Source organism: Ctenocephalides felis, unplaced genomic scaffold (genome assembly GCF_003426905.1).
Source record: "Ctenocephalides felis isolate EL2017-DRISC unplaced genomic scaffold, ASM342690v1 CF-g0.4_SCAFFOLD_01604, whole genome shotgun sequence".
Classification (NCBI taxonomy): Eukaryota; Metazoa; Arthropoda; class Insecta; order Siphonaptera; family Pulicidae; genus Ctenocephalides; species Ctenocephalides felis.
The window spans coordinates 24,548,888-24,561,461 of record NW_020537758.1 but is presented as its reverse complement, the minus strand read 5'-3'; the positions used below and the strand labels follow the sequence as shown (position 1 = coordinate 24,561,461).

The window sequence follows — 12,574 nt, the reverse complement described above, 5'->3', positions numbered from 1 at the left end:
GAATATTACTTACATATCAAAAATTTTAGCTACTAATGGTACATTAAAAGAGTTATAATTTTGAACAGGCCATAATCTTTTTTGTTCCTATGGGATGGAACTACATACCCTAGGCAACATTTTCTGGAAGTGCAAACTGTATCAAATCAAGAATGATGTTTGCCATAAAAAGTGTGTTCTCCATTTAAAAAAACATTGCTCCAAATTATATAGAAAATTTTCAAAATATTAGTGAAAAAATATAGGATAAATGCATATACATGAAATCAATTAGATCATGATCCATGAAGTTTAGTTATGCAAAACTAAAGTACTTATTCTAAAATATATTATAACTTTGTAAAACATATTTATTAACTTTGTAACAAGGAATTAAATGACCTCCAGGTTAAAAGCCATAAATAAATAAAAAAAATTGAAATTTTCATATAATTTTATAATTTATTTGATGAACTATTAGATATGGTTGATTAATTATTATGGTTTAATAATTTGTAACTGTGTTTATATTGAATTTTGTTTCTTCTGCCACCACATCAATATCAAATTGTGTACTTCTAGGGCAGAAACCTTCATAGATTTATTAACTCTAAGTCTTTATTCGTATCCTTTTCAAATTACTAGATTGTGAGAATAGTTACAATTATATCTTCTTCCGCGATTTAGGTAAGTTTTCAAATCTTCAATTTAAAATATTACAACTGGCAATAAATATTGGAGTTCCAACAATTTTATAATTTCACTGCTTCATAAATTCCGTTACAAAACTCCGCATAAATTTAAAATTATACGACATTAGATTTAATAAATCTCCTATAAATCAGATATACTAGAAAATAAATAGTATTATATATAAAATTAAGTACCTACATCCGTATGTATAATTCCCAAGTATTCCGCATCATAAATCAAACAAACGACTCCATGTACGTAAAATACAGATCACATGTAATAACATATTGCAAGAGAAGATTCTTTTTCACTTGTGCAGACGTGTGTGGAACGAGAGCATTTTCCCAAAAAAGAAAAAGGAAAAAGAAAAAATAAAATACTGGAGCAAGAATTGTAGAAGAAGCGAAATCACGACTCGTTGAGATCAGCTGGAGCATGTCTCGGTAAATTGTAGGAGAGCTGGAGGAAAATCAGTTAAAAATTTATCCATAAAGACAACTTATCAAGTATGGTAAAGAAGAAAAATCAGTTAAAAATTTATCCATAAAGACAACTTATCAAGTATGGTAAAGTTGGATTAAATGAGAAATATTAGTCAAAACTATTTTTTCTAAAATAGTTAATTATTGGACTTCCAATTTTTCAGATCTAAAGGATATATTTCAATATATAAAATGTATAGTACATAATGGTGGTTTGATACATAAATCTACCCTTGGGCATTCTTCTACTTCTTTATTGAAGATTTTTTCTCAGTACATTTATGTGTAATATAGAGATAGAAAACAGTGTATTGTATTTTAGCACAAAAAAATAATTTTGACCATTCTTTAAAAAAAATTACATTACAGTAATTAATGAAAATAATTACAGTAATTAATGAAATAAAAAAGGTTCTAATTACATTTATATTGGATCAGTATATAGTTTGGCATGGCGTGTTTGCCATACCAAATTATTTTGATTGTATATTGGCCAAAGGCCTGGAAAATTTTTGAACTAGGTTTTTGAAGATATTATTGAACTTTAAGCGTAGTGGAGCGAATGGTTTTACTATGTTTTGGTATTAGTATATAGTAGATACTTGAGTTTTTAAATGTTGAAACTTACTCGTCATTTTTTACCATAATTTGTCAAAATTAAATGAAATAAAGAACTTTCACAAGATATTTAAACCAACACAATATATTTCAGATTATTATATATTTTCAAGAAAATTTTAGGTATATATACGTTGGTATATTTGACTTTTTTTTAGATTTTGATACGTATTTGTCAAATCCTCATAACATACATGTTTGCCAGAAAATACCAAAACCAAGGAAATATATTTCCGATGATGAACTGTAGCTACTACTTATTCAATGATTTTTAATATTAAAAAAAATATAATTTTCTATATTAAAACATGAACGAACTTATCAAAAGATATACAAACGAAGATAAAGTTATTAAAAGGAAAGAAAATAGTACTACAATTATTTTTGAAGCAAAAGTCAACCTATTTTGTTTTAAAATATATATGTCGATTATTAGTTAATAGTTTTATCTGAGTGCATAGAACTATAAAACAAATACTTATATTTTCCCTATTTTTATTTATCAGCTGTTACATTACGGTGAACTGCGCACCTATGAGGAAAACCTGGAAACGCCTAGACCACATGCTGGAATTTTGAAAAAGCATTTTCCTTGATATCCGAAATCATCTTATATTTGAGATTCTCGCATCGTATTCTATTTACTGTATATAGAAAGGAAAAGCATATGTTCTTATATGTTTACGTCCTTCTAGTTCCACGAGAAGAATTGATAAACATATGGAAAATATCATCCTCATATTTACGACAGCCCTTAAATTTCACCTAAAGTCAATGTAAAATATATTTTTTTCAATTTACTTTTTGGATATATGTGAAAAAATAGTTATTAAATAATATATAGAGATATATTACATAAATAGTTATTTCAACTTTGCTGATGAATATTTCTAGATATGATCAAGATACTAGATCAAGGTTATATCCAGTGTTATCTCTTTAAAAAATGAAATTTATATTTTGTATTGGTTGAATAGTATAGCTATTGCACGTTTTTATTTTTGTTCATTTAAAAATATTTATTACACTTTTCCATAATTGTTTCACGTGTATAACCTTACATTATATGATAATGTAACATGCATGATGATTAATGGTTATGTACTCGCAAGTATACGAAGTGTAATTTTTTACATCAGTTGACACAAAACGCATTAAGTATTGATATCGAACAACATATAGAAAAAAAATTGATATTGTTACACATAATAGTTTACAAACTAACCTATCCCATAAATTAATGGTCGACCTTCGTTTCGTTATGTGTTGTTTATTGATTATAATTTTAATTGTGAGAAGATATATTGCGCTGTACGTTAATGTTATCTTCTCTTGTTGGATAATTTATATACAAAGCTAGTTTGTAAGAGCATCTTTCAAAGCAGTTTTTTACATAATGAGTAACATTAATTAAAAAACAAAGCCATGACTGATAAATTGTAGCTCAAGTGAGCGATTTGCAGAAAATTTCATGTCAAACCAAATACTCTTTGAGTTAATAAATATAAAGAATAATGAATATAATGTTTTCAATCATATCTCTTCGAATCTCATTAAAGATTTATTTTATAATTGCAAACTGATATTTTAGCAATCATAATTACTAGTGCAAAAAATCTTTAAACATGATTTTATTTGAAAAAGCAGAAATTCATCCTTCCTCTTACAATCAAACCAACGTAATGATCTTAACGAACGCCAGTAATTATCATCAAGACTAACAAGCTTGTGAAGTTACGAAACATTAAATAAGCTTTTAATCCGACTAATTAATATTGTTTAATCAAATAACATTAAATTATTAAGGCAGAGTAAGCAATATATTTCAAACACAAGGACAATTAAGCAATAGCCTGCAACAAACCTATTAAAATCATGGAAGCTCATATATGTTTCAAATTGCAGATTAGACAGAAAGATAGTAATAAAAATCGTTATTTTAGGGCGTTGCATTTTGGAATAAATTCGTATTCTGATTGTGATATAAGAATCGATACATATTGTATATATACATATCGCTTGTGCGACGTATTACTTTTGTACAGGTTATACATATGCACGTGAAAATAAATAAACGCATGTGAATGCTTCTGAGTCCTGTGATTTTCTATTTCACGTATTTTTTTCTCATAAGCTGTCCATCATCTACATTCTGTAACATTTTCAGTGCTATTTTTTCCCCTACGACATGAGAAGGCACTCTTTTTCCAATATGTGGCAAAAAGTAGTTTTTTTTCAGAGAGCAGCTTCCATTTAAAATTGCACGATTTCGTAAAATTCTTCATGATACCTTATTTACCCTCTCCATTCTTTTCCAATACTACATTTTCAAATTTTAAAGGTATTCTTAGAATCTATGCCTCTAATCTATAGTAAACCATTATCCAAATATAGTAATTTATCAATTTTTTAGGCAAGAGGAGACGTTGATTATTTGTCAGTACCATCCACTTTTTATAAAGGATTCACGAATAAAGGATTCACAAATAAATTTACAGTTCTCTATCCACATAAACATATATGGTCATATGTAATATTCCAAAATTAATACCAAATAACTACTAATACACAAAAATATAATTTTCTCAAATTATATACATTACAAATATAATATTTTATTATAAAGTTTTTAATATCATTTAAAATATTTTGAGAGAAACAAACTATGAAGAATCTATTTTAATCTTTTTGCCTCAGTTTTTGTCTAACCAAGAAATTGTGCAGTTTCAGTCGATAATGAACTTGAGTCTATAATATTTAGTGAATCGTAACACGCGATTAAACTTGCTGGAAATTAGTGAGAAATAATGCATTTTGATATCGTCAATCGAATCGGCCAAGTTTAGACCTGATGGCCTTGTGCAAAATACCTAATGTTTTCAAATTATATACAGCCGCGCTTATGAATTAGAAAAAAATCACGTTAAATTTTCGTTTCGTTTTTGTTAAAGTATTTTTAAAGCATGGTAATATATTCCTAGATAATAATGAGATTTCTAGTGCAACCTTTATTTCAATTAATAGAAATTAGTAAATCAAATAAAATAAGTAGCAAATACATAAAACCCAACGTGTTAAATTATGGTCCGTTTCCAAGTGGATTTATAACTATTACAGATAATTACATGTAATAATTGGAGGGTCTTGAGAAATTACACAAATTGACCACATTAATCAAGAGATACCAGCGGCGTAAAACCATGACCCATACACAGATTTGATTTAAGACTCGGCGGCTAGACGTACTTGATGATTCTATCAAATTACATAATGAAACAATTATATTTGAATGCGTAGAGATTTTGGTTCGTTATAAATTGAATTGGCGATTTCATTATAACTATTTATATATTATAATTCGAGCAAAAATATGCAGATTTATACAGAAATTTACGATAAAGATGAGATGAGGCGCACAAAATGTACAAATTTATGCAAATTTCCAAAAGTAAGCTTCACATTTAAAATAGAAACATTCATAAATTATATATCTTGTATTATAGTACCCACACTGCTTTTTTGTTATTTTTTTAATTTTGAACAGCAATCAGAATTTAATAGTATTATAAGCTGATTTGACTTAAAACTAGTGTGTTCCACATATGGCAACCCACATCTCTGTATGATATATTATTAATACAATTTCTGTAGTAGAGGAAGTATTTTTAGTGATGTTTCAATACCGGGTAAGAGCTATTTTCACTTGGAAACATATTGTTCCATATGTTTTCAAGTGAAAATTGTTGTCACTACCGCTTGACAACAGGCTGCTTGCAGTGGAATCGAACCCGGGATCTCTGATTCAAGTCCAGTCGTATGAGAAAAATATATTCTTGTGTATTACTAGTCATGAACTAATTGTATAGAATTGTAAATTTATTCGTGAATCTTTTATAAAAAAGTGGATGGTACTGACAATTTATCGAAGTCTCCACTTGCGTAAAAAATATAAATTATTATATTTGGAGAATAATTTTCTAAAGATTGGAGGCGTGGATTCTTAAAATACCTTTAGAAAATAAAAAAAGGGTTTATTTAAGGAATACAAAGGTCTAAATTTATTAAAATTATAACTACAAAAATATATTTTTCTTATCATAAGCATGCTTAAATAAAATGTTCCACTCACCGAAAAAGCAGCAGCAGAATACCAGCATGTACAAAGTAATGAAAATCACCCTAACATCTGTTCTGTCAAATATATAGGGTTCATCTTCATAATCTTCATCGCCAAACCGAGGTCCTTCGCCGAATTTGGTTCCATTGTAACCAAAATCATCAGTTACGTTCCACATCCACCAAGGGTAGGATGTGTTCAGGATATCGTAGTCATATTGAGAAAGGACATGAGAGCGATTCATCGCGGAACACAGTTTTACAACTCATAAATGTTCGAGTAAGTTGAAGAAAAATTTATAAAAAAAAGCTCAACTATTAAGGAAAATAACTGATTCACTTTGAAAAATGTATATTAGAATATTCACAACACACAAAAACAGCAATCTGAAACAAGAGAAAATCATTATGAGAATGATTGCATACGTTATTATCATATGAAAGTTATTAAATGCAATATATATATATATATAATATATATATATATATATATATATATATATATAGACACAATATACACATACATTACTCAGAACAGTATTCATAATCTCTTAAAACAGATCATTTTAATTATTCATTAATTTTCCTGCTTCATTTTGTTAATAGTAAGACGTCTTAAAAAAAATTGGCCAACAGATTCAATTTAGTTTGTATTTATTTGTTTTATTTGCAAATCTTTCCATCAAATCAACTAAATCATTGTAAAGCTATATGTTAATTAAAGCGAGTAAATATTTATTTATTTATTTATTTATTTTACAAGCCGTCGGTGTAATAATATTATAATAAGGCTTAAGTCAATATTTTATAGGTTTAATATAATTTGATTAATTCTTATTTTATTACTTAATTATTTATTATTTAATTTATTTACTATAAACTTATTAATATTTACTTAATGTTAATTATTTTTAAATATAACTAGTTTGTTTGTTGCAAGTATTTTTTAAAAATTTAATAAGTATTTTAATAAGCTTTACAATACTTTTACGATATAATAATTTTATTTAACATATTTTAGGTTATTTTATGATATTTTAACAAATTTAAGTGTCTTATGTTATTGTTATTATTATAATTACCACTAATAATATTATCATTATCATTAATATTATTATTGTTAGGTATTTTTACAATATAAGTTTTTTTTTCTTTTACAAATTTTTAGGTATTTTGATGAAGGAAATATTTTGTTTCACAATTTTTCAAGTGTTTTTAAAATATAAGTTGTTGGTTAACTAATTATTAAGTATTTTAACAATAACAGTCATTTAAAAAAAAAAAAAAAAAATATGTATATGGGTAAGAGCTTTTTTGTATGTATTATGTGTTCTTCACAATCTGCCAAATAGCTCATGAAAATTGTATTATTTTCAATCTCTGTTGACCAAGTTTAATAAATTTAAATGTTTAAACTTTAAATTATTATATAAGATTTTGTTTTAGATTATTCATAGATAATTAGCTATTATGGCATTTTCCAACTACAGTTTATAGCATTCTAACGATATTTAATTTAATTTTTAATAAATAATTTCGTCCAAACATTTTTATTGAAATACATCTATATTTGCGTATAAAATACCATCAAATAAAATATTCTCTAAATTTCAGAAACCCAAAGAGTTTTTCGGTTATTTATCGACAGAGTTTTGTGTTAAGTCTTCACAATTTATTGTCAGGTTTTCGAACGCTACCTAAATTGAATTTACGAAAAGTTCTAATTTATGCTTACTGAATCGAACAATAAGCATTTTTAATAGAAGTAAAAAGAATTTTAAAATATAAATTTAATTAGTTGAAAATTGTAAAGTAATAGACTAATATTGAGAATATGATATACAAAATTTACTAATAGCTTGCTATCCATAATATTAACTTTGCACGTTTAACTTGAATATTATTTGCACGTTTAAAACTATAATTAATTATCAAACACCACATAAATATATAATCCATCATGGGTTTATGAATGTATAAATAAAAAATCATTATCCCTTATCTTTTAATGTAATTATAAGGTGAAAAAATAATTATTTCATAAACCAAACATTTTTTTCCTCTGTTCGCATTGGAAAGAATATTTAATAAAACCTCGGATAACACGCAAAATATCTTATTAAAATCAGTTACAATGAGATTTTTTCAAGATGTTCTAATTACGTGCAAAATTGCTTTCATCCAATATACAATTATAATTTAATATTTAATAATATCGTCGATGAAAATATGGCACGCATAGACAATTATCAACGTTGAATTTAGAACGATATCGAATTGAAAAATTAATTTATATTGAAGGAAAAAAAGTAAAATGCTAAATGTCAGAGCGACACAATAACTTTTTTATTCGCACAGATGCAAGGATAATAAGATATTTGAATAATTTTAATTAAAACTTTGCTGTTTTTTATGAAGTTGCATATTTCTGAATTTCAATATAAGAAGATGCCATCTAAAATTAGAGAAGAGCTCGCACTAAAAGTTAAATACAAATTCTCTAGAATTAATCTTTAAGAATAGTAAAATAAAAATCGAATTATAAATTTTATAGTTAAATTAAATAATTTATTAGCACAAATATTCTAATAATTGAGAGTCAATACTTTTTAGCATTAAATCATTGTAAAAAAAATCATTAAACATCTAATATACATTTATTAAAAAAAAAACTTTTCTGTATTTTCTTCTATGTAATTTTCATAAATAAGGCTATTGTTTTAATAACATTTTGCAGGTCAAATAAATTATTCATTATTTATGGACGTGCAAAAAGCAATTTCATAAAGAATTCAATATTATTCTAACTATAACAACAATGCGTAAAATGAATTAAAACTGATAAAAAGCACTGCAGAGATTGAAAAATTAAATTATATGAAAGCTTTGTTGAAATATAATGGAAATAATTTTAAATTTATAGCTACAATGTTACAAAATATTGTTGACAATTTTTTTAAATAGAAAAATATTGAAATATTTGCATAATGATATATGTATCGGTGTTATCAAATCAACAACGATATTTGGATACTTTGATAATAGATATCTTATTAAAGTTAGTAAGATTAGTTTGAATATTTGTGCAGTTTTAAATTGTGGTTAGCCCAAGAAGTATCAATCCTATTAAATGTACTTAGAATATGGAAATTCTAGATCAAAAGTTAAGATATAATAATAATAACGCGAGTTAACTGTGCATTGCTATTCCCTCATTGCGGAACACTTGTTTTCATTTGAAACAAAACAATAATTTTAACATATTTCCTAGCTGCGTATTACACTTTTTCAATAAAATTACACTTTCAGAATTTCAGAATTTTAATTTCAAACAAGAATATTTTTCCGTGTGAATGCGAATAACGAGCGATGGAATAAATGATGTATGAATAAATGCATGAGTCCCGCAATAATGTGCATAGCTCGGTAATAAAACCAGTGTTGATTTTGCATTTGCATCTACTAGAAGATAGTTTGTATATTTCCAGAATTGTTTCAAACTGAATGTAATACATTCTTTGAAAGGATAATGATAGTCAAGGATGTTGACGGAATCTGCGAGTCTGAACTTGAAACGTATTTTTATTGAATCAAGCAAACTATTATTCTAAGAAGATTTTGTTTTTGAAGTGATATTTAATCTTATAAAGACTTAAATATATAGCATTGAAAAAAAAGTTTATAATAAGAAAAAAATAGTTCTAATGCTGGGTATCAAGTAGGCAAAATGACGGGTTATCGATCTACATTTGTTTTCAGCAAGTGAGATTTTAATATCAAAACGTGCGCTATTTTTATAGATGGATCATAAACCTATGAATAAAGCCCGAATCACACGACATTTATTTTGTGGGCTGGCTACTTGCATAAAAACATATTTATATATAATTCATTTAAGTATATAAGCAATAATTCTAAAGTCTTCCATATACTTCTCTATTTTGCCAATAATATATATACCCACAACGTATAAATTTCACCCGGTTGGAGGAAAGTTAATTTTACCCAGCATTCACTGTAAAAATACTGCTTTCTGATTCGACTGCACTCTGAATAAATAAACCGCGATAAAAGTGATCGAATGGAATTAAATGATTTATTCATGATTATTACTTCATGATAAAGCTTCATTTCATAAATCAAGATCTATTTCGGTACGTTAACAGATGAAATCAATCTATTGTTAACAAACTGCGGCATTTAGTAGTTTCATTCATACCCGAACATTAAATATTCATAATGGCACGCACGTTACTTGGACATCGAACGAATTGATACATCATTGGAAATGAAGCATTCACGTGGCAATCAGAAATATTAAATTCTAATTTTGGATATGTCAAAGCATGAAAAATATATAATTAAAAATTGCTGCAGATTGATATAATCAAATGAAATGTAATTATTGGCGCAATCATGTTTATAGTTAATATTTTCAGTTTGGGTAGTTGAATATGAATATCGTGTGAAAATTGGTAAGATGATAGAAAAAATATGGATCATAAACCTATGATCCGGTGATTAAAAAAATATTATTATTGGGTCTAGCATATTTATTCAGCCTTTGTTTCTACTAGAGATTTCAATTATCTGCGTTTAGTCTTATTGACCGCCTCACTCATTATGGGTAAGCCCACCATCTACTTTTCGTAGCCCTTTTAGCATTTTTATTTTTCCTTTGGTGACATTGTGCAAAACGCACTATTTTCTTTTCTATTCTCAAGAATTACAATTCAAAACTCTATATGTAGACCCTCATTAAAACCAAGGCCTCAAATACGTACAAAACAATTCTCCAAACCTAGTACATTTTTCCGAGTTTTTTTACTGCACTTCAGCAACTTTCTATTTATAAAGCCATTAAGTTTGAATTAATCAATCAAAATTTACTTTAGTAGTTATCAAATGCTTATGTCGGCACTAAGTGAGCAAAACTAAGATGAAATAGTAATTAGAAAATAAAAAGAAATATAAGTATGAAAATATTATACAAAAATATCTCAGTTTTACACAAAGATACCACATTATGACGTGGACTTAAAATGAAGTTCAAGTTCGAGTTTGTTCTTGAAGACTGATAGAAGATAACAACGTTAAGCCTCTTAATTTAATTGTAACAGCTTTTAGCTTTTATGAGTATATGTTTAAGTATATGACAGCGCCTTGTCTGAGCCCCGATTTTCTTTCACTTCTAAAAACAATGCAAAGAATTTTTCAAAATTTACTCAAATTAATTGTGAAACTGATACATCAATACATATCAGTATCAGTATCAGCATCAGTAAGAAATCATTCAATAAATATAGTTAGGCGCGACTTCACCAAAAGCTCAGCCTGATTTTCAACCAATATCTTTCAAACAATTTTTCAATTAAAATTGGTTAAACAAGTATAAGAATAATAATAGAATTATGTTTAAGCGGCATTTTTCCAATTTTGATCAAACGATTCAGAACCACTTGAAACATCGAGAAAACATAAAATTAGCATATCATATTTTCTGGCGAAAAGAAACCCATTCTTTCTTTTTCTGGCCGAAGTTTTTGCCTCTGCTCACAAGTAGCAAGTCTGTTTCTGGGGGCGCACTTTCTGCATACCCTTGGAGCACTTTGCTCAAATGAAATTTCACACAACTTCTGTTGACAAACAACTTTGTTAGTAATTGGTTAACATGCAAATTCGCTCACATGCAATCGCACGAAATATATATTGCACCAGCTCGTGTAATAAGTGAAATAATTACTAATATTTTAGAAAGAAACCTTGGAAAGCATATTGATTCGATATACCATGTTTTAAATAAATTTATTAACTTTCAAAAGGTGATGTTTCTTTTTGCTGCAAAATCCGACTTGCTAATACTATGTTTTTCCTACATTTCAAGACATTCTGGATCATTTGACACCAAGATTGAAAAAAGTAAATACTTGTGCATATGTGTATGAGAACCAAAAAAAATTATCACAAAATGGGTGCACCCATTTGGACTCAATTTATTACTATAAAAGTTTCACAATCATTTTAACTAAATTACAGAAAATACATTCAATTATTTTTTGTAGTAATAATATACTAATTAAATAAATTTAATCGTCTTAAGAATAAAATTACTTCAAACATTTCTGGCATGATTAACTCATCATGTGACAGCTGGTAAATATAAATCAAATGACGTACGTCTATCTATTTCACAAGTTCCCATCTTCATCCATAATTAATGACTTTTATACTTCGTCCCAATGTCACGATCGAAGACCAATTGAACTCTGTCAAAAATAGTACCATTCTATCGATTCTTTGAAAAGCTTTATTTCCAGATTATTTTCACGGTTGATCAAATTTAATTATAGCCCGATTGATATAGTGCAAGCTCTGAATGTTTTAGTCTGCAAAGTGTAATTTAATTCACTCTACAATACCACAACTCGCTCGGTGAATAATAGATCGTCCTTTGAAACACGAAAAGAGAAATCCATCCAATCATTCCATTAAGATCAGGTGGAAAATTCGCAAATACGGTTTTAGTTGGTAATTGAATTGAGACTAATGATGATCAGTAGGTTGTCATCATAATGCAACATGATATGGTAAAAAATTAATGTTTGGAAAATTATTAGATACTTGATACTTATGTCTCGAACTTAAAATACACCGCCAAACGGTGATATTTTAATGAAGTAGCTTTA

General features: G+C 27.1%; 1 protein-coding gene across 1 annotated transcript in view; it reads right to left on the bottom strand.

The window, feature by feature from the left end:
* The window catches only part of LOC113373546 (trissin receptor), a 121,611-nt gene extending 115,478 nt beyond the window's left edge, over positions 1-6,133 (bottom strand). Inside the window, exon 1 of the mRNA XM_026613837.1 lies at positions 5,902-6,133. Coding sequence (XP_026469622.1) covers positions 5,902-6,133 — 232 coding nt within the window. The remainder of the gene's footprint in view (positions 1-5,901) is intronic.
* Between the last annotated feature and the right edge of the window lie 6,441 nt (positions 6,134-12,574).